This window comes from Leiobunum rupestre, chromosome 2 (assembly GCF_980474605.1).
Source record: "Leiobunum rupestre chromosome 2, qqLeiRupe1.1.hap1, whole genome shotgun sequence".
Taxonomy (NCBI): domain Eukaryota; kingdom Metazoa; phylum Arthropoda; class Arachnida; order Opiliones; family Sclerosomatidae; genus Leiobunum; species Leiobunum rupestre.
In genome coordinates, this window is record NC_143385.1 from 82,418,477 (window position 1) to 82,443,206 (window position 24,730).

Consider the following 24,730-nt stretch of genomic DNA (forward strand, 5'->3'; position numbering starts at 1 on the left):
TTCCAAAACCTATCGCCAAATTTGCGAATGTGGAAGAACAACAGGAAAAACTATAATATTTTAGAATAGATGTAGACTTTTTTAGTACCGCTACCTATAAAAAAATATTTGGCTTGATGCCCATGCTAATCGCAAATTTTAATAGTTCTTTTTAGAAATTAACAGTCATGTAGAAATTATAAAACGTTTAACTTATCGTCACGAGACAGAATCTGATATTTTCGACATAACGGTAGCTCGTGACATTATCTCTCTCTGGTAGCATTACTAAAATTATACTTTGACGTAAGAGTAACGTTTTCTTACTAAATTCCTTCCTCCTTTATAAAATACACTTTTTCAATATCTTCTTGTAATAGGTGTTTCCATAAAATAAAATAATACAAAAATGAGAGTATAAAATGTTTTTCTCTGCGTCACGAAATTAAGCTTTTTAATACTTTATTGGAACGTGCCTTTCGCACGTGGACTTCAAATTCAAAAATATTTATCGACTCGAGCGCGTGCTCTTTATCTTCAATAACTGTAGCTAGTAGGTGTTTTTTTTTCGCCTGTTCTGGGTTTTTTGAGCAGGTTAAAAAGTGTAGCCATATGACGTCATTTTACTACAATTCTGTCTTGACGAAAAAAACGAGTTGGAGTAGAAAGGGAGTTAAAGGTTATTTATAAAAAGTTTCCCATCATATTTTCGTGAAACGAAATTTAAGCAGACGACAAAACTAGATTACTCCCTCTACACCTGTCCTCCTTTCGAGGAGGAGTAAAAAGTGTAACCCTAATACTCCGGAACAAGCGAACAAAATTCGGGACAGGGTAAATCTTACCCCGAGAACAGGCGAATAAAACGTTTTAGGGTAAAAACTTTACACTTTTTGTCCCCGGACAAGCGAAAAAAAACCACCTAATGACGTAGAAAAAATATTTACACCAGTCCTGACCTCCCTTATTTTATGGAAACACCTATTAGCCTTTTCTAGTAATCCAGCACTTTAGGAACTTTTTGAATTGACTGATTTGAGGATCTATGTAAAGTGAAATTACTAATACTTTTTTCCATAAAATCTTCCCCGACTACCTTTCCCTCCTGTCGAACGTGGCTGCCAAAACTTTGACAACTGGTTTTACAGTAATTTGAAAAACTGGTAGCACAAACTCTACATTTGACTTTGACGGGGAGTTTATCGAAAAATTCTATAAACGGAAGTCGGAAAAATCGGGCTCCATAGCAGGGTGAGAAATAAGGAATTTCAATAGATAACCCAAAATTATATTACTCACCTTTAGTTTTCTTTCGTTTAGAAACATTTTTAGAGCTACAGGCATGATCCATTATTGTTTTAAAACAATATAACGCAAAAATATCTGGCATCTTGAAAACCGCGAGTCAAAAACCACGGCGCAATTTTCACTAAAACTTTACGTTTTAACTAGATGTCGGTAGCCCTGCCAGCTCCATGGAGGCAGTTTTTTTCGCCTTCCGCCGGGAACTCAGTAAGAGCCTGCGTTACGTGCAATGAGCTTGATTTCCAATCTAGGGTACGTAGTTATATTATCTTTGGATGAGGTATGGAGGAAGGATGAGGCATGTAACCAATTATCTTAAAAAGTTTTATAGGCGCTTAAATAAAACATCTTCCCAGAAATTGCCAAAAAGTAATATTTTCGACAGCCAGGACTCATAAGTTACTATTAGAAAGCTGGAAACTTTTCTCGAACATAACATCGGTTTTTTGCTAAGCCTTAACATGCCAAAAAAGGTTATCTGGTTAAAAGGAAACACTTATTGCCTACCGAGTACCGTATTGCAAAAGTAATACGTTTAGTTCTAAAGGAATCGTTGTAATTTTACCCAAGTTTGGTGCAGTAGCAACCACGAATAATACATTTTAATTTAAAATGTATTATTCGTGGTTGCTACTGCACCAAACTTGGGTAAATTACAACGATTTTCGTTTTGCTAAGCACGATAACATTTTAAAATTTTTAATGGTTTAAATCATACTAAGCGCCTATTTTAGGAACATTTGTGAAAGTTTTGGTGCAGTGGGTAATACGACTAATAAATAAACGTTTTTAGACGATACAATAGCGATAACTTAAGAATAATCGAGAGTTTTGTGTAATGTTCTTCGGGAAAATCGTTATTTTTAGAGCCAAAATGCGTTGCCTTTTCCACCATCTAACGGGATCAGAGGTAAAATGGGGGATTTGGGTGGGGAAAGAAGTATATTTTAAATTCTTTCAAATAATGCTGTGTTTAGTGGTTTTAGGTACGAAATTATTATTACATTTATATTATTTCGTGGCTTTCAGCGTGAAAATTTTAAAATGTTATCGTTCTTAGCGAAACGAAAAGCTTGGTGCAGTACATTTTAAAGGTTTCAATCATACCGAGCGCCTATTTTACTCCATCACAAAGTACGGTTTCAAATGGCCCACCGTGTAGTGCAAGAATGGGGATGGGGGGCGCCGTCAGGCGCCAATACTTAAGGTTAGTTTGGAGTCTTATTTTTTCTCGTTCGTTTCACTAGGCACAACTCATTTAAATAGCGCGATTTATTTTTCCTCACCCAATGCTATTTAAATTCAGTTCCTGCCACAGAAATGACAATTTTCCAAAATAATGCTAGATAAATTTAATTCCAGCCACAAAAATTACACCTTTTCCAAAATATTTATTCCCTCCCAAATCATCTATTTTACCCCTGGTCCCGTTAGATGGTAGGAAAGGAAACGCATTTTTTCTCATAAATAATGATTTTTCGAAGAAAATTACACAATACTCGATTATTCGTAAGTTATCGCTATTGTATCGTCTAAAAACGTTTTTTATTAGTCGTATTAGCCACTGCACCCATAATTTAAAACATTTCCCTAAAATAGGCGTTTACAATATTCTACTATTTATGCGACGCTTCGTCGGCCAATAAAAATGAGGAGCATTACTCCGGCTATCGGCAAGTTCAGAATGGAACTATTTTACGGACGACAGAATAGGTGAAGGCAAAAGGTGGTACCGCCCCCTACATTAAAAATATTCTCGACCAAATTTTCGATTTACAGATTTTGATTTTATTTCACCTTATTTTATACGTTAAATTCAATTTTGAACTAATTTTCGAATTTAAAATTTTTGTTCTTAGAGAAATGACTTGTTGCAAAACGCATTATTTTAGGTTTTTGCATTATTTTCAAACCAAAAACGCATTAATGTGTTTATTTTCTTGGTTCAGATTTGAAGGTTAATCTAGCGATATTTGGTAAGAGCACGTTGAGACCAATCGAATGACACCAATACCAGGTCATATCAATTTTCAAGGTCCCCGGAAGTGACGTCACGTGGTTCGTATTTCCGGAAGCCCCCATTTTGACCCGTAAGACAAACAGTTCTTTGTTACGAATCACTAACCTAATTAAAAAATACCTTGACCCATCGTGTAGCTTATCACATGCTTATTTTGTCATGGGCTCTTGGACTATATAGTCCTGTTTACAGTCACATAAATTATTTACTTGATTTAATCCATGAAATGGAGCCACTTCCAACTTTTTCAAATCCTTCGTAAGATTTTCCACAAACATTTAAATAGGAAATATTAGTGGAAACTCTCCAACATATACGTGGTAAAAAGCATTTTTTTAATGATATTTCTGAAATATCGTTTGGCCTGTAAATTGTTTAGTACCAGAATATAATTTGAGTTGAAGAATCCAAGTCTACTATATAAGGCAAAGAAAGTTTGAATTTCGCGGGTTTTCTCCATATTTTGGTTTTGGTCGTTAAAGCTTTTGTTCTTTGCACGGCAGTAGCACCAATAATCTAACGTCTGCTACAGAAAAATTATAAAGTCATAAGAATTTTTTTTTAAATAAACTTATCAAAAAATATAAAAAATATAATGCAATTATCATTATTTATTGAGTAAAATTTACGAACAACGATGATGCAAAACTTATAGCGTCTGCTTTAGCCGCATCACTCCTTTCGGGTTACGTCTTCGTACCCTCTACCGGCAAAACTTCCAGACGTGCTTCTTTGACGTCGGTACCGACCAGCTTGACGCGGCTCTTGACCCGGCTACTTGACCTGAGAGCGTGTCCTTCTCCAAGAGCGAAAAAGCCTCTAGTCAACGTTCCCCGGCGCGATGGGGTACTAACGTGTCCGAAAACTGCTCTCAGATCGCGGCAAATTCTACCAAAACGCTTCTTATCTCGAAGCTCCACACTTCTGTGACGGTGACGTGGGTCTAGGACCGTCTAATCACATTGGGCCTTCACCCCGTCTCCGTGCTGACTGATCCTCCAGAGGGGCGCCGCAATTTCGCCTCATTCATCGTAACCCTTCCAGCGCACGAAGCCTCCCTTGCCTTTGCGCCCGACACTGGACCACGGGAATCGTCGTCGCCTACTATCATCAGGCGTCAAAGGGCTCTGCACTAGACTCGCCGGTTGTCCAGCCCCCGTCCCAGTGATACGATAGAGATAAACTCTCCCTACTGTACACTAACATCGACTCTCTAAAGACAAAACATTTTGCTCTCCGAGCCTACATCGATACGCACAGATGCCCTTTCATCGCGATCACCAAAACCAAGTTGGTTGATTCCATCTCATCCTTTGAGCTCTTCGGCCTAGACTTCGAAGTCTACCAGAAGAACAGGAACGTGAAAGGCAGGGGAGTCTGTCTAGCAATTAGCGTGGATTTCAAGTCTTACCCCCTGGACATGAAGACTGACGTAGAAGCGGTTGCTGCCAGGGTAAACATAGGTTCCTTCTGCCTCCGGCTGTGCTGTATCTATAGGCCCCCGTCAGCCACGGCTTTATACACCAAGCGACTAAATTCTCTCCTTGGGCGCCTCGCCGAAGGCCAGTCTGATCTCATCATAATCAGTGACTTCAAATTTCCCACTATTGACTGGGCTACGCTCACGAGTCCCTCATCAGTGGCTTCAAGCTTTCTTGACATGGTCTCTCATCTTACCCAGCGAGTCACCGCGCCTACCAGGGTCAAGGCCGCCAATATTCTTGACCTTGTGCTGGTCTCTGGCGGAGTGGTTAGCACTTTCCCTAGCAACAAGAGGAGCCGGGTTCGATCCCAGCTTGTGGCACTGGGTGAGAACTCGGAACAACTCCTTCTGCGTTGAGTTTAAAAGTTCTCTCCCCACTGGTTAAGGGTTTTTCCCCCAAGCTCTTCGGTTTCCCCTTCCATAAAAACTTTTTGCGGTTAACGTAATAGTGAATGTAGGGAAGGCTTGAAGGGCTGGCCACCACCTTCCTACGCTTCGTAACCCGGCCACCCGAATTAATGGATTTAAATGAGTTGGGCCTATGGTGGTGCCTTGGGTATTATCCTAGTTGATTATTATTATTATTATTACTTAAGGACATCTCCCATCTACCAGGAGTCAGCGATCACGACATTCTCCTTCTCAGAATCCGAGGGGTTCGCCCCCCGCCCAGAACCCTCCCTCGTTCTGTCCCTGACTTCAACAAGGCCGATTTCGTCGTTATGCAGAGGTCGCTGGCAACTGTTAACCTGACGGCCACCACTTTTATTGCAGAGGCGTGTAGCGTTCTCACTACTACCATCACTCAGGCGATCGCTGCCGATGTTCCGACGAAGAGCCTCTCCTCTCGACATAATCTCTCGTGGGTCGGCTCCTCTCTCCGCCGTCTGATGCGTATCACGAAGCGACGCTTCACTCGTTCTCTCCTGTTAACATGCAAGCCATCACTCGACATCGTACCATCGTCAAATACGCCCTCCGTGCCACGCGTACCCATCATGTCGACAAAGTGCATGCTTCCGACCTGACTACCCACAGGAAGCAGTTCTACCAGCTCGTCTCTACAAAGGCGAAAGTGACTGGAGTCCCTGACCTCTCCTGCTCCGGGAAGTAATTCACCACGGCCAATCTCCTGGCTTCCACCTTCCGGCGTTCTTTTCCATCGTACGATGTGGACACCGTTCCTCTCCTGGAACCTCGTGCCCCACCAATGTTCAACATAAACTACTCGGTCAAAGGCATTCACCAGCTGCTCACAAAGGTCAAACCACAAAAAGCTCCGGGCCCAGACGGCATCCAGGCTGTGGTCCTTCGCTGGTGTACCGATGTCTTAGCCGCTTCTCCGACTGTCATTTTCCAGCTCTCCTACGACACGGGAGAAATCCTAGATGACTGGCGTTGGGCCAACGTCACGTCGATCCCTAAGGGGGGAGACAAGTCTGACCCAACAGAGTATAGTCCGATTGCACTCCTGTCACAGGTCCTCAAAGCCGACGAGCATGTCAGTGCTTCCGCCATCTCGGCTCACTTCATCCAGCACAACTTCATGAGGCCGTCCCAACACGGTTTCCGTGGTGGCTTCAGCACTGAGACCCAGCTCCTTTGCCGCGTTGACGCCTGGACTTCTGATACTGGAGTACTGTTCGGCCGTCTGGTCCCCATCAATTGCAAGGGGCGTCCACGCGGTTGACAATATCCAGCGGCGTGCTCTTCGCTTCGTGACCAGCGTTAGATTCTCGTGGAGTACTTGGACCTGTACGATTAGCTACTCCTAGTCGCGACGTGATGGGTTTTTAATCCTTTGTCGGGCTTTAATCGAACTAAAGGACTAAAGAACTTATCTAGGTTTCAATGGCCAACCAAAGGGGGCGTAGCGATAATTTTCGGTCGCGAATAGTGCAATCTACATTTACAAAATTGAACTAGTGGCCCTAAAATTCGTCAGCTTAACTCCGTATGACTAAAAACAATTAATAAAGCTATTGGTTGCATAAAAAGTCCTTATGCTACTGGCTTCCAAACGTTAATATCGTCTCGATCGCGAATAAGCGATAAAAAGAGAATAGGTTACCTTTGAGCCAGAGAATACTGTATTGACACAGCTGGACGGCGGATATCAAGTAATGTACCCAATTCAATTTTAAATGGTGGGATATATTAAAATAAAAATCACCTTTCTAATTTAAAAAAATTGAGGAATGTTTTCCTTCCTTGAGTCACGGCAACTGGCTCAGAGAATAAGATTTTGTAGAATTCGCGAAATAGGTTGAGAGCGTAGAATAAGTAGCGCCATCTGCTAAAAAACATTCAAACTAAATACAGATGGATAGGCAGTTTTCTAAAAATTCATTTTTAAGATCAGGTTCGAAAAAAGGATTTTTTCTAACTGGTCACCAGAAAGATTATTTAAGAAAAACGTTGTTATGACTTTTTAATTGATCTGTAGCAGTCGCTACATCTTAGGCGCTACCTCGGAGAAGCTAGAGCCGTTACGCCACCTAGACTCGTTTCGGTGGCGAATTGAAGTCGCATAGTGCTGAGGCTGGCAGCCATGCTGTCATGAAATGTCACCTTTTTTCCCTACCCCCAAATTCATAAAACCTTCTGAGGCCGAGAGGCGGTTGAAATTTATTTTACGGTTTATCGTCTATCGGAAAACTCTCTGATTTCGCATCTATAGGGTACGGAGTTCTACGTTATCTTTGGATTACGGTAGAGAGAGGCCCAACAGGCTCGACATCCGTGACCTTCAAAGCTTTTCCAGGTTATCGATAATTTTCACTTATCAAGTTACATCACAACTAGTACCGCAGATCAAGATCGACGTGATCGTTCAAAGTTAAAAAATTAAGGGTTGAGGGTCGAGGCGAATCAAAAAAGTCTTACGAGGAGACGACCCGAGGTGGTTCTCACCGATTTGGTTCAAAGTTGGAGGATTGTTAGACCTAGATGTAACATGAAACCCGTTAAAGGGAAAAGTTACGCTGGGCTTCCGTTTTGCCATGGCAACCAAAAATGTTTTTGACAACATAAAATGATAAAAAGTCTATGTAAAATAACATGCGAAAATTACAAATTCTAAGGGTCCCCCCCTTGCAAAACTCCAATAATTCAAAAAAAAATATTTTGAAAAAAATTGTAAATTTTACATTTTTGGATTACTTTGGACAAATAGGGGGGAATAAAAACCATTTAGGGTGAGCTCGAGCTAATTTGAATAAATAGGTCGAAATTTTAGGTATAATACAAAATATTTGTAAAACTTATGCCGTGATAACTGCCATATATTTTCGCCGATAAATCTTAAAATTGCTACATTACATTATCTGAACGATGTATACAGATTTTTAGATTTCGATAGAAAAACGACGCCATTTTATAAAATGGCGGATACAAATATAAATCATGGTGCAATAAGTTAGGTAATTTGTATTCAATTAACCTAATATTTTCTACGTTACATTATCTGCCCGAATGAATTCGTACTATAGATTTTAATAGAAATCCGACACCATTTTGGAAAATGGCGGATATCAATAAAACTTATCGTGCGATAAGTTCCGTAAATATTCGTCGATTAATCAGAAATTTTCTACGTTTCATTATCTGCCCGAGTTAATTAGACCTATGGGTTTTCCAATAATAATCCGAAGCCATTTTGAAATATGGTGGATATAAATATACCTTATGATGCGATAACTGCCGAAATTATTTGTCGATTTACGTGAAATTTTCTACATTACATTATCTGATCGAATAAATAAGCCCCTCCACTGTGATAGAAATATGACGCCATTTTACAAAATGGCAGATATCAATATCTCATAATGCGATAATAATTTCCCCAGTTACCAATAATTTCCCGAGTTACCAATAATTTCCCGAGTTACCAATAATTTCCCGAGTTACCAATAATTTCCCGAGTTACCAATAATTTCCCGAGTTACCAATAATTTCCCGAGTTACCAATAATTTCCCGAGTTACCAATAATTTCCAGAGTTACCATTATGATGCGATAACTGCCGAAATTATTTGTCGATTTACGTGAAATTTTCTTCATTACATTATCTGACCGAATAAATAAGCCCCTTACATTGTGATAGAAATCTGACGCCATTTTACAAAATGGCAGATATCAATATCTCATAATGCGATAACTGCCGAAATTATTTGTCCAATTACTTGACATTTTCTACTTTACATTACCTATTAAAGATAATCCTATTAATTTTAATAAAATTCGAGGCCATTTTGCAAAATGGCGCATGTCTGAGAAGTTCCGTAATTATTCGTCAACTATTCTGAAATTTTCTATTTCTGACCGAGTAAATTAGTCCTATTTCTTTTGAGAGAAATAGTCCGTTTTTCAAAATAACGCACATCAATGTAACCCTTGGTGCGATAAATTCTGTATTGTTATTGTTAAAAAAATTATAGGAAACTTCATATAAAATGGGTAAATTTTAATACATTTCGGCAAAATCCAATAATATTGGGTAAGTTCTTATATCATTGGATTAATAGAAAATAATTATGGTTAAATATATCATTTAGGCATAATTTGGGTAAATTGAAATATTATTAAATTAGTTCAATTGGCATTGTAGAATTATTGGTAATTCGGGAAATTATTGGTAAAGCAGAAAATGGTTGTAATTCCGGAAATTTTGGGTAATTTGGAAAATTATTAATAATTTGGGAAATAATTTGTAATTTGGAAAATTATTAATAATTTGGGAAATAATTTGTAATTTGGAAAATTATTAGTTATTTGGGAAATAATTGGTAATTTGGGAAATATTTTGTTATTCTGGAAATTATTGGTAATTCTTGAAACTAATAGTAATTCTTGAAACTAATGGTAACTCGGGAAATTATTGGTAACTCGGGAAATTATTGGTAACTCGGGAAATTATTGGTAACTCGGGAAATTATTGGTAACTCGGGAAATTATTGGTAACTCGGGAAATTATTGGTAACTCGGGAAATTATTATCGCATTATGAGATATTAATATCTGCCATTTTGTAAAATGGCGTCATATTTCTATCACAGTGTAAGGGGCTTATTTATTCGATCAGATAATGTAATGTAGAAAATTTCACGTAAATCGACAAATAATTTCGGCAGTTATCGCATCATAAGGTATATTTATATCCACCATATTTCAAAATGGCTTCGGATTATTATTGGAAAATCCATAGGTCTAATTAACTCGGGCAGATAATGAAACGTAGAAAATTTCTGATTAATCGACGAATATTTACGGAACTTATCGCACGATAAGTTTTATTGATATCCGCCATTTTCCAAAATGGTGTCGGATTTCTATAAAAATCTATAGTACGAATTCATTCGGGCAGATAATGTAACGTAGAAAATATTAGGTTAATTGAATACAAATTACCTAACTTATTGCACCATGATTTATATTTGTATCCGCCATTTTATAAAATGGCGTCGTTTTTCTATCGAAATCTAAAAATCTGTATACATCGTTCAGATAATGTAATGTAGCAATTTTAAGATTTATCGGCGAAAATATATGGCAGTTATCACGGCATAAGTTTTACAAATATTTTGTATTATACCTAAAATTTCGACCTATTTATTCAAATTAGCTCGAGCTCACCCTAAATGGTTTTTATTCCCCCCTATTTGTCCAAAGTAATCCAAAAATGTAAAATTTACAATTTTTTTAAAAATATTTTTTTTTTGAATTATTGGAGTTTTGCAAAGGGGGGGACCCTTAGAATTTGTAATTTTCGCATGTTATTTTACATAGACTTTTTATCATTTTATGTTGTCAAAAACATTTTTGGTTGCCATGGCAAAACGGAAGCCCAGCGTAACTTTTCCCTTTAACGGGTTTCATGTTACATCTAGGTCTAACAATCCTCCAACTTTGAACCAAATCGGTGAGAACCACCTCGGGTCGTCTCCTTGTTAGTTTTGCCAAAGATAATATAAACCTCGTACCTTAGATTCGAAATAACTGAATCGCGTTTAGTCAATTCGCGACCGAAGTGACTCTAGGTGGCGTAATTGTGGTAGCTTATCCGAGGTAGCGCCTATGCTCTATCGCTAGGAGCAACAAACACAATACAAGGAGAACGCAGCTAGCCTTTAAACTCGCTAAGGCAGTGTTGTGTAACCTTTACGCTGCACGCTTTACGGGCGGGGAGGGGAAGACAATTTCCGTATTTTCCCCTTCCGACGGCAGCAGGCGCTAAAGCATCTAACCAATGAAAATTGTACGAGAGAAAAAACTAATAGCGTCCGCTTTAGCCGCTATATAAGAGGTTTCAATGACGAACCAAAGAGGGCGTAGCTATAGGTTTCGGTAGCGAATAGAGTATACCCATTTCCGGCCAGAACTCCGAAAAAATTAGCTCCATAGCTTCCATGGTAACCAACTATATACAAGACCAGGGCCAACTTTGATGACGCGCTGTTCGCACATCAGAAATCGCCTACCTTCCACTGCATTAACGTCGCTGTTTCTCTCACTGACGCTCTGTTATTGAAAGAGGGGGGGAAACACGTAAGCTTCTAAGCGCTTCAAATGACCTTGAAAGTTCCCGTTTTTAAAGTCCGGTCGTCTTTATTCAGTTGGGGCCCTAGCATCGACATGAACTCTTGCAGCTGACCGCAAAGCGACTGTGATGGGGTCTAAAAATCAGAGCGTATTCTCGTCCCCTTAGGGATATATACTGTCTATGGTTTCAGTGAGGGGTCGGACATTTGTACAAAATCCCGTACACTTCTCAAGAAATCTCCGACGAAATCGCGAAATCCCTGACGAATTCGCAAAATCTCTGACCAAATTTCAAAATCTCTGACGAAATCACAAAATCTTATGAAACCCCGAAATCTTTGACGAAATCGCGAAATCTCTGACGGAATCACGAAATCGCGAAAACTTTGACGAAATCGCGAAATCTCTGACGAAATCACGAAATCGCGAAATCTTAGACGAAATCGCAAAAACTGACGAAATCGCGAAATCTCTGACGAAATCGAGAAATCTCCGACGAAACCGCGAAATCTCCGACGAAACCGCGAAATCTCCGACGAAACCGCGAAATCTCCGACGAAACCACGAAATCTCCGACGAAACCGCGAAATCTTTGACGAAACCGCGAAATCTACGACGAAAGTCCGAAACCGCGAAATCACAGAGATTTCGAAATCCCGTACGCTTTTTTTTGGGAATGTCCGACCCCTAGGCTCTCAGGGCGTTCGACAGTTCGAGCGAGGAACTCTGCATAAAGCCAAGACTGAATTCGGAAATTAATCATTTATCCTTGGTGGCTTTTTATCCTCAATTTTATTTCTGTGGGGGTTCAGTCCCCGTATGCGGGGCCGGATTACCCAATAGGCTGACTAGGCCTGGGCCTAAGGCACCTAGAGGTTTCGCAAAAGCTAAAAGTATAAAAATTTTATCATTTACTTTTCACAAAATATTTTTTTCTGGAGTCCACATTTTTCGATACCATGTAAAGCAATCATTTATTAACGTCACTAAAATATCCGCAAAGTCTACATTGAAATTATATTTTCCATCCATTTGTCAATTGTAAATATTATCATAAAAATAATAGTAAACCGTTTCATATTATTTCTAGTCCGTTTTGATTCAAGTGTATACTTGAGCCCAAAAAAAAACAAGGATCCTATATGTTAAAAGGATATGAGGCGAGGGACGAAAATGGCAGCGCCGTCGGTGGGTCATGCGCGATAGAGAATCCGTCTTTAGATTCCGTCAAGGACCAAACATGGAGGAAGCACCGCCAAAATTTGTCCTTGAGGGAATAGAAACAAGACTTCCCACGTTTAGAGGCTCTCTTAATATCGACGGCGCTGCCGGCTTTTTGAAAACACGGGCTGGCCGAAGGGCTACCTATCCTTCTAACATATAGGATCCTTGAAAAAACCAAGCGCCAATATTGATATCAGAAGTGTTGCCAAATTATTATATATTTTAGTGTTGTATATTTATATGTGTTAATAAATAATTTTTTTTATATAACATTTCTTTGATAATCCTATTCACTGCCAACCAACCCTCTTCATTTCCTCTTGTTGTCAATCGAACGTCTGCGGTGGCCCATGGGTACACTGTTTCACGTTAAAATGCCATAGACGCTTAAATGAAACCTGTTCAGCGATTGCCTGGAATAATAATCAGCTAAGCTAATACCCAAGGCACCACCTCATCTAGCGACTTATAATGCCTTTAAACAGGGCCGGGTTACAATGCGTAGGAGGGTGGTGGCAAGCCTTTCATGCCACGCGAGCCAAAAGCTCCCTACGTTCATTATTACCGTTAACCTCAACAAGTTTTTATGGGAAGGGGAAACCGAAGAACTCGGAGGAAAACTGCTTTAACCAGTGGGGAGATAACTTGCCAACTCAACGCGGAAGAATTAGTGGTTCCGAGTTTTCACCCAGTGCCACCTAGGATCGAGCAACAAACACAGCCTCCCACACAAGGAGAACGCAACCCGTCTAAAGTCATCTATTTTCTTGTGTACAATTTGCATTGGTTAGATATAAAAAACGAAAACATTTTTATTTTTAGCTCAACGAGGCTATTATGAAATTATTTTCAGAAACTTTTTCATAAATACTTTTTTTTTACTATTTTGATCAAAATCTATAATTTTAAGTCTAAAATTATTATAAAATAAATTTTAATTGAAATGATTAACTTTAAATCGGCAATATCAATATTCTATCATATTATTAAGATCATAAGACCCATTTTGACACCGATTTCATCCAAATCGGTGAAGTGGTTCAAAAGTTACGACTACTTCCGGTAAAGCGCGCGCTTTCCAAGATGTTAGCGAAATACGGCTTCGTATGCTTCGGGACTTTTGGGGAATGATGTAGGAGCATAACACCTTTCATTTCTGAAATTTTCAGAAACAGCATATTTTTTTCCCTTCTTTGACCAAAAAATGCTTATCTACCCTGTACTATTTGTATTTTGCATTTTGAGTTATGGAGAAAGTAGTTTGCATTTGAAAAATAAATCCTGGGTTGCCACCGAGGTTGCTACAGTTTTTTTAGATTGAAATTGCCGGACTTTTCCAGGTTATCCCTGCCATCGAAACTCGTATTTTAGTAGTGGTTTCCTATTGGAAATCGAAATTAAATACCCTGACATTTCCCTGATTTTTAGACTATTTTTGTAAATTCCCTGACTTTTCGACCCATATTCAAATTCCCGGACATTTCCAGGAATTCCGGCAACCCTGCTTTATGCATATTTAATCAACGTAACTTAAATTTATACCATAAGTAACATAATATCCCTAAGTATGACACTTGAAGCCTTGCTCATGCATTATTTCTCACTACAGACTTTAAGAAGTTAAACCCTCTTCGTGGTTTGAATTTTTCTATTGGTCATTCTAAAGGAGTCAGTGTTCAAATTCCGCCATTCATATAGTACTCCGAAAAAATTCGTCTGTTGCATAACCATAGTGTTGCCTACAAGCAAGCGGCGAAAACAAAGTTAGCGCAGCTAAATACTCACTAAGCCTAAAAATGGCGGTATTCAAAATCGCACACCAAATTCTTGGAATATCCCGTTACCGGAAGTTGTGTTAAATTAGATCATGGCGCTGCTACCGAGTGGCGCTATTTCGAATTTTTTTTAGCAACACTGTAAAGAAAAGATGAAGCAAAAAATGTTCCCAATGTCATACTTAAAGGTATTATGTTACCTATGTTTAAACCTACTCCAATTGTCGCTTTATCAAACGCAGAAACATTATTACATTGCGTGTTAAAAAGTGTTATCATTAAAACTATGGTTCAAAAAACATTTTATTTACACCAAACAATATTTTAATAGACACTTTATTTACATAAAACAATTTTTTATATGTTCATAGAAAATAATATGAGCGATATTTGCTTTAAAAAATAATAAAAAAATGCTTTTCGAGATCATAGAATGCAGCGATAAAATGAATTTGTTTTTAACAAAAAAGACAGCTTTCTACCGTAGTTTATACTCTTAAAATAATAAAAAAACGACTAATTATAAAAATAATATTAAGCAATATGTAACTTTCGTCAACTATGAAAAGATTTTCTTCTTATAAACATTTTGAAGCTTCATCGAGCGAGATGTAGATGGCGTCTTTAGACTAGACATTCAACAGCTTTTCCTTCCAACAAAGTTCAACAGGTGTCGCACCATGCTTGAAACAAGTAGAAACAGCGTCAGTGTGATATCTGCGAGGAGAGAGAGAAAAAAACGTAGGGAAAACCAAGGTTATTATTTATAGTATTTTTTCCCTTCTCGTAAACTCGTTTTTCTTCGCCGACTGACTGGCTTTTCCCGCCAAAATCATCCACGCTTATTTTACTAGTGTTGCCAGCCATCTCTATCATGAAACATCTCCCGCTTTTTCGAGATTTTCGGTAAAAACGTAAATAAGTGACTGCGTCTATTGGTTGGTCCATTTCTCACCATCAAAAATTTTGTAACAGACGAGTGGTTCCGCGTAGTAATCTAGTAATTTACGCTTCGTCGCTCCTCAAATTCTTCGTATTTCCCCAAAATTACCCAGAAATGATTATTTCACCACGTGAAATAATTATTCCGTTACGTAAGTTAATGTTTTCCGTATGCCTATTAAGAACGAACGTTAAATAAATGTTACAATTAAGTCCCTAACTGTTAATCGTTAATTTCCGAAAACCTAAATTAAAACTGTTTTAGATAATTATTGAATTGGGTAATATTACTTGATTTGATTGTTATTCGATTATAGATTTTAAAATATCTAATCGAGCCGATTGAACCGATTCGCACAGAATCCCAATGTATTAAAATAGAAATTTTAACAGGTTAAAAATGAATTTACCGTTATAAAATTTAGGGATTATGGCGTATTAGAAACCACTGTTAACTATTACGATTAAGCGATCTGTATTTATGTAAAATGTATTTATCCCATTTTGTTGATGCTTAATACATATTTTAAAATTTATATTTCAACTCACGCTACAAAGAAGATAGTATTTTATTATCTATTTAAAATTTATTACGTTATTTTATTCTAATTAATCCCTATTTAAAATTAATTACTTAATTTATTACGTTATTTTATTCTAATTAATCCCTATTTAAAATTAATTACTTAAATTTATTACGTTATTTTATTGTAGTATAATTAATCCCTATTTAAAATTAATTACTTAAATTTATTACGTTATTTTATTGTAGTATAATTAATCCCTATTTAAAATTAATTACTTAAATTTATTACGTTATTTTATTGTAGTATAATTAATCCCTCTTTAAGATTAATTACTTGTCAGTTAATTTTCAATTTAAGAAATCTTTATTTGTAATGTATATATATTTTTTTCTAAATTATACCAAACTTAACATAACGTATATGATCGCACCCTTTTCATAAATTAAAAGAAAAAAGTATATTTAAATGAGAACGTACCTTCGTGTGAATCGAGATCATAGGAATAGTGTGGATGCTCTCATATGGCTTAAAAAATGTACGTTAGAGAAAGCCGAAAGATTTTAATGTTTTCTTCCGGCGAAATCCTTGTAAATATAACTTTTTATTTTCAATTTCCAATGAGAGAGATCATCGCGCACTAATTATTTAAAACGTTCATTTCTTTTTCATCCAAGAAGATCCTCGGTTATCGTCCTTGTTGTTGCCGAAACAGGACTTGGATTTTCCGGAATTGTTGTTGTCTTCCCATTTCCATCGACCTGGCAACGGCTTCTCTTTCGTGAAATCGAAGTTCCAGCGATTTTTTCCGCTCTGTTGAACTTCTTTTAATTGCTTTTTGACGAAATCTTCCGTTTTTTCACCGTTATTGTCGCGTCCGAATAAGTTTCTGCAAATCGTCATCTTCACTTTTATGTTTTTTTTTTGTTTTTTTTTCACGAATTTCGGCGCTTTCTTCCAAATGTCAAATTTTGGTTATCTTCTAATTTGCTTGTCCGCCAAATTCATCGAATTATTAATGCCATAGAAATCAGATAAAATAGGATGATATTTTACGTAAATTTACTGTAACGACGTAATTTATATTTTCGGCGGGAAATGTATGTTACTCGTAAGACGGCGCGCACCGAGAATTTTCGGGGTTCCTCACCGGTGTCAAAAGCTAATCTCACGGCACGAGCCAGCGCGTGCACTATTAATACCCACCTCTCCGGCGGGCAAACTTTCGGTAGTCATCGGATTTCCCGCGCTTTTTACTAAAACAGATTTGTATTCGGCGCATTCTGACGTTTTCCTCGTCTCTCGGCCAATGGCGTGCCCTCTCCCGGGAAAAACAAAGATCACGTGATCCGATCCTACTAGTTGCAGGAGCCACGCTCGCCAAAATAAGAAGGTTCATATTTACGCAGAAATCGTTTAAACGCTGCAGCACGAGTCTGCCTCTTTATCTACCCCCTCTCTCGCTCGCTCTCTCTTGAGGAGTTTTTTTTTCTACACTCAGATTTTCAACCGCGTTATTTTTCCCTTTTGAATATCAAGCGAGGGGGTGGCGCTTTTTTGTGGAAAGGAGGGAGGAAGAGAGGGCGCACTCAAGGTCACGTGACACGGACAGCGTCATTTTGCCCGGGGATTTGGAGTTTTTTATTATTTTTTTTTGCGTCGACTATGGAGAGGCTTGCTAGCGAGCTTCAGCCGAAGCTGGCCTTGGAAAGGACGCCATAACAGAGGGCGGGGGAAAGGGGGAAGCGAGATGAAGCCGTTAGACGAATGGAAAAAAAATCCTTCGGCACACCACCTTCTCCATTTGAAATGTAATTCGTGCATGCGCATAATGTCTCTACGGCGTACGACAGAAGACGCTTTCTCGGAACACGTAACCACTGATTTTCCGGTATAAAAACAATTTCGCTGCAACACCGCAGTAACCTTCGAAGGCGAAATAATTCGAGGAAATATTTTAAGCATAGAATGCAATTTGCTCTTTAAGATATGCGTAAGCACAAACAGCCTTACAACCACCTTCCTCCCCTCCCCCCTCGCGCTCTGTAACCCATTTATGCAGTATAAATTGGGATGCTCCTAGAAACTCGAGCGAAAAGGAGCGAATGCCAAAATACAGCGTGCAACAAATATTTTAAAACAACACGATAAAATGTTTAGGGAATTTATTGACACAAAGGGGTGTGGTTGGAGAAGTAGTAAATGAAAATAATTATGTGTAAATTTTATATTTAAAGCTTTGAAAATAAGCAAAATGTTGTGATGCAATTTCAGAACTTTATCTGGTTATTGCGCTCTTTCTTATAATGGAATCTCACTCTTTTTAATGTGCTTTTTCCTATAATAATCGTCATATCTTCGAAATCTCTATAAGACTATTATAATAGAATCTAACTCGTTCGTAACCCGCTTCTACCTACAATTGAGTGTGCTATTTTGAAAATCTTTTAGCGCACTGTCTGATAATAGAAGTGAAGGTCGTAAACTACATACCCTCCCTTTTCTAGGTATAGCCTAACGACTTCTACGCGTAAAGATAGTATAACCCTAGTGGGGAATATCAAGAGTCCGTCAATAGTCGTGGCGCGACGGTCTGGAAAGTAGAAAAGAATTCCCATTCCTCATCCCGCTGCGAGGTGTATTATAGAAATAAGGTTATTTTCAACTACGTTCTAGCCTGTCGCGCCACCAGCTCGGTTATGGTTATACTCCATTTAAGAAATGTCTTCCCTGAAATGTAACTTCGGACTTGACATAAGTCAAGTAGGCATTGTCGCCTCGAGGCTAGCGAGCCACCAGACCCCCAAAAGCATAATTTGGTCGCGCACTGAAGGCATTTTGACCACCTGTCCAGTCGGCGTCTGCTTATTTTAGATTATAAACCTCTCTTAATAACCAATCACGATTTGATGACTTCTCAGCTCGTGTGATAGCTTATCGTGGTTGTGTCTTTTATATCTGTGGATAATACGCAGCGTAACCTTGTAAGAATTAAGTCGATGCCCTTCTACAACTAATAAAAGATTCTGACATGTTTTGCATCATTCACTGCATTTACTTTGTTTTACAGGTATAATTAAAAGTTAAATTCATTATCTTATATATAGTAGGCCTAAATGGAAATCCAAATATTGGAATGCATTATTATGTATTAATTCCAATCGATTCGATTCTAGAACTGAAATATTTTGATAATTTTGATTAACGTCAAACCAAGAATGTATTTATTTCTCTTTGGGAAGAATGGCTATGATGAGACCACTTTTAACGGCACCCAATCCCCCTCACGCACCAACAGTGAGCTGCTTCCCTTTAAATCAGGTGAAAAGTTTCCATCATTTCAACAAGCACTATTTAAACAGTACCTTGCGGGTCCTGGCTCTCGGAAATATTACTTCTTGGCGATTTCCTCGAAGATGTTTTATTTAAGCGCCTAAGGCGTATTTTTCCTCGCTAGAGGCGCTTATTTTATCGAGAATGACGTCAATACTGCGCTCCATACATAGCTATCAGTAATTAGTTCGACTAATTGATACACTTTTGCAACTTAATTATAGACTTATGATGTACGCTTTTAATGTCGATGCGACTAGCGAATCAGGCTCATTCCTAGAAAACCTGTGTTATTGACCGATAGTTAATAAAGCCGTTATCGCTGATGAAAGAAGGTGGTGATAGTGCGTAGTCATATAGTCAATAAAACCAGGAGCTGAAATGGCAGCGGCGACGACGCATTCCTAATGATTTATGCCTCGGAATTGCTCTTGATAAAACATTTCGGGACGCTTATCTGTTGCGCTCGTCAAAGAATTTCAATCCCAGCGAGACGTCTAGCTCGGGATAATAAAGTTTCATATAATAAAGAGCCTGTTCGCGACCTCCAAAAACTAACAGTCGAGCCACACTTGAAACGAAAATATAGAGAACTAGATTACAAGAGCAGGAGGTTACCCGGATAAGTGGCTTCCCATGCCACCAGCGCTACAGCCAGGATACTATTCTCTTCGAAGCGCCCATCAAATAATTATTAGAGATTTGAGATTGCGCGTTTGACACGATCGTTATGTCACCGAATTTGTCAATGTCTGATTTTTCCTCCGAAGACAAGGCGCTTCAATAAAGTCTTAAAAGAATCGTTTAAAATTAGGAAATATGCCTTTCAAAATGAGTGAAAACGAAATGATGACAAGTGTAACGGCACGTCACTCAAATATGTTACTTCTTCTCCCAGATTATATACAGGGTGTCCATTTTTATTCGAAAAAGTGATTTTTTTTTCAATAACCGTTGTAGTTAGAATTTTGATTTTTTTTTGTGTGAATTTTCAGTACCGGGGGACCATTGTTGTACATAATGTTTATCGATTTTAAAAAAATATTTTCAAATTTGGAAAAAATAAATTTTTATGTATTGGAGATCGTCAAATTTTGCCAAAGAGAAAAATGTAGAGCGACGTCGAAAACATAAGAATAACGTTTGGTCGTTGAAAACAAAATCATTTTTCACGGAATTACACGCGTTTCAAAAATGACTTAACGGGTAAACAAAATAATTAGAAAAATAAAAAACTAGAATCTTTTGGATGCAGTGGAAGCCGTAAGACAATATTATTTTTAGACTAAACTAAATATTATTTTTATTAATTTAAATGAAATTTAATGAAAAATAACCGAAAGGGAAAACCAAAATTCTAAAAACAATATCCCCAAAAGTGGACACAATAAAAATTAATTTTATTTATTGTTTCAAATAAAAAAATCTAATTTTACATATCCCGACGCGACGTAGGGGGTACAGGCAGTGGCGTAGACAAGGGGGGGGGGTTTCCGTGTCCAAAACCCCCCTTGTGCCTACCTTTGACTGTACTAAATTCCCACCCCCTTTTGACCCCCATCTTAACATTCACATACTTAGACCCCCCCTTGACGAATATCTGGCTACGCCACTGGGTACAGGGGTACATTGTACCACCCTATATTTCAGGCGTGGGTGCCCTCCAAATTGCCCTTTCTAAAATTTCATAAATCACATTTTGGTCTATATTTTTCAAAAACCCCCAGAATAAATAATTATATTTGACAGTATAATAATATATTCATATAATTATGTAAATTAGGAAAGTTATTTAATTAAATACTGAATTAGACTCCCTATTTGCGAAACTACTGTCGTGAAAATCACAAGCAAATAATGCCATACAAATTTAGAAAAACCAACCATAAACCGAAATCATTAACGTTTTTGGCTTAAGAAAAAAACCTATTTTTCTCGGAGTGCTGTGGGCTGCACCTGATTTTTACTTTTATACCCAACCTATATTTTCCTTCCGCCGCCACTGATAGCGCGATTTCACAGACGGTTTTTCAGTTTAGTTCATACTCCCTTTAATACCATTTATTTGCGTTGAAGCTCGCAGTCGCGAAAACCAGCTCGTATTTCTGGCACTGCTTTAAACCAAATCGGCAAAGGCAATTTAAAGGTTAGCTAGGGTGAGAAATTAGGATTTTTTTTAAACTGGACCTGTGGCCAGTAGAGCCTAGGTAGTTTAATTAAAAAACTGGCCACCATTTTTTTAACCTTCAAAATCAGGCTTTCATAATTTATGGTCAAATTATCTATTCTTGGCAATATGTGCTAAAGACCCGACCCGAAAAAGCCTACTGAGAGAGACTGTTTATATTTCTTTTTGCTAACTGCTAAATTCTCTTCTTCTATACTGCGTGTACAGTGTCGTGTAGACAGACTCACGACACCCAGTCACCCACCCATACACACAATTGACACAAGGCCAAGCACACAGCATAGAAGCAAAGACCAAACAATTTTACGGATTAATATAGTATTTTTTTAATGAACTAAAATCTTGAATGGAAAAAACTTTGAAATAATTAAGTGGTCTCCAGGGCCACTAACACCCCAAGCATTTAATTTTTAAACTGGCCCAGCTAATTTTTAAACCGGCTATTGGCCTGTGATAGTGTCTTATTTCTCACACTGGACTTAGCTTGCTCATCCAATCTCTGTGTATTAATATTCCCTGTCGAATTGTTGAACTAACATAATGCATATTTGTACGCGGTGTATTTAGAGGACAGCGTTTGAATTTGTAAATTGAAAAGGAATACGTTGTTGAACTATAGATAAGCAAACAATTATCATCCGCTTTTTGGTTTAGATTATTTAAAAAATATTTTTTACTACAAAAATTACACAATGTCCATAAAAACTTGTAGAGGTTAACGGTAATAGTTAGTGTAGGGAGCTGTTGGCTCGCGTGGCACGAAGGGCTTGCCACCACCCTCCTACGCATTGTAACCCGGCCACCTGTGTAAATGCATTAAAAGTCGATCGATGACTTGGGCCTAAGTTGATGCCTTGGGTATTAGCCTAGCTCATTATTATTAAGTTACTGTTTATATATGCTGGATGAAATAATGGAAACTTTTCACCTGCTCGATATTTAAATAGTGTTTCCTTTTAACTAGGTAGCTTTTTTAACATATTAAGGCTTAGCAAAAACATGACGTTCTATTTACAGGTGTAAAGTTTCCATTATTTCAACCAGCATTATATAAAAAGTAACTTGCAGGTCTTGGCTCTCGGCCGGGCCGAATTAACCAATAGGCCGAATAGGCCTGGGCCTAGGGAATCAAGCCTACAAGGGGCACCAAGAGGGTTCGAAAAAATAAAAGTACAAAACTTTAATCATTTGCTTTTCACAATATATTTTCCGGAGTTATTTTAGTAAATGCGTCCACCCCTATGAACCAAAAACGTTTGATTGTCACATTCTCTGATGACATACTAAATCTGGCACCAAAATGAATTTTCCTTCCATTTCTCAATTACAAATTGAGGAAGCGCCTAGCTCGCTTCGCTCGCTATTGAAAGGGGGGCACCAAAATTATCTTGGGCCTAGGGCCCCATAAAGTCTTAATTTGGCCCTGGCTCTCGGAAATATTACTTTTTGGCGATTTTCTTGAAGATAAGACTTTCAAGAATAATGCTTCAGGGGATTTAGGTGACACTATGGCATCGACTTTGAAGATCCCTTTTCTCTCTTTGTTGGACACTTAATGCTCCGGAGAAGTTCCATTTATTGAGTGTCAAATTGTACCATGCAGATATGGAATTGTTTATTTACAATGAATATCCGTGAAGATTTTTTTAAATGTCTACCACTGTAAGTTAAGAAAAAGTATTCTGCAAAGTTAAATTACTTAAAATTTATTGAAGAAATTTCGGGAAAATATTGTTTTTAAACTGAACTAGGCTTTGAATTGGTTAGGAATGTCATATAGCACTCATGCGTGGATTAGCAGTGATTCCACTCTCATGGCAGCCTTCTAGGTTGCCCGTTTTCTTTGAGATTACCGGATAAATGATACTTCAGTTACCTCGTAATACGCATTGTAACTCGGCCACCTGTTTAAAGGCATTAAAAGTCGCTTTGATGACTTGGGCCTAAGTTGATGCCTTAGGTATTAGCCTAGCAGATTTTTCATTTATTTATTTACTGAGGACCGACTAATAGTTTATTTCTTTTTGTTGGTAGAATTATTACCAGGTAAGGCTGATAGCGATGGTCAATTTTACATTTCGATTCAATAATTTGTTATTATTTCGCCGAAGTAGGCTTCAGTTTTCATTATGAAAGCATTTAATTTTCAATGGGCCTTGGTCCCAAGCCAAAATTAGCTGGTGAAGGAGATTCCTCGCCATCGTTACCTGGTAGCTACACACAGCGTCAAACTCGGTAGCGACGTATGTGTGAACTTCATAATTTGATAGATATTTTTTTGAGTATCAACGATGTTTATAGGATCTTTAATTATATCTTTTATAAACTTACAAAGTTTAGTATTTGTTATCAAAATTTGTTTCAGCGGATTTGATTTCGGTATAACAAGCAAAGTGCATTAATATTACGCATTTGGCCATTTAGAACGGTAATCCTAGACAGAGCAGAGCCATTAGCGTGATATACACTTGAGATCGAGTATCAGTTCGCAGATTTTGCAAGGATTTTCAGTTCAATATAAAGCAGGGTTGTTGATTTTTTTTATTAAAAAAACATTATTATTATTTTTTATTGATTTTTAACACAAAAATTTTACCGTAGCGGTAATGTCAACTAAAAGTTAAATTAATCTTAACTAAATATCATTTCTGATTAAAAACAAATTTAATTTAGTTTGATCTTAATTGACATTGCTATAGAACGTACTTTTGTACGTTGAAGTATAATAAATCAATGATTTTTTTAATTTAAATCAAACCACTCTGACATTAAACCAACTAGTTTCTCTTTCTCTGATTTTTATTGAAATATTATTAAATTTATAGCTACATTTAACCAACATTAAGAATATTTTGATTAATCTCTCATTTGTAATATGTAGTTAACCCGACCATCTGTTCGAAATTATTTTTGTTTCATCCTTTGTTGAGAAACGCTATTGGCTTTACTTTCAAATACAAAAATTAACACAAATGTCAAGCTACGAAACCGAAATTACCCAGATTCAATTTGACACTATATATTTCATAAGATAAAAAAGCGAGTAAAAAAGTCGAAATGAATTTCCGATTAGTTTAGGGTTGACTTACTTAGGCAAAGGTCCGGTAATTTAGGTTAGGGAAAACATGACAAAGCTGATGTACAGTTAAATTGAATAATTTGACAAGTAAAATTATTTCGAAATGAATAATAAATGTAACTGAGAGTAAATTGCCGAAATATGTAAACGTTTGAACTGAAATTATGCATAGTAATTTAAATTGCACTTCCTAGTCAAACGACATTTCTTTTAAAACATTTCGCTCAAATCCCGTACAAAATTTGAAATTAAATCAACAAATCGAAAATCCAAGAATTTCGCTACCATAGACTTTGTATGACAAATCCGCCATAAAAAAATTAAAATCCCGTACACAAAG

At 37.6% G+C, this 24,730-nt stretch overlaps 1 protein-coding gene across 1 annotated transcript; it reads left to right on the top strand.

Annotated features, from left to right (window-relative positions):
* Positions 1–5,997: 5,997 nt before the first annotated feature.
* Positions 5,998–6,477, top strand: LOC149959548 (uncharacterized). The gene has a single exon (XM_090167377.1). It carries the CDS (start codon positions 5,998–6,000, stop codon positions 6,475–6,477), a length of 480 nt encoding a protein of 159 aa, XP_090023503.1.
* Positions 6,478–24,730: the final 18,253 nt, after the last annotated feature.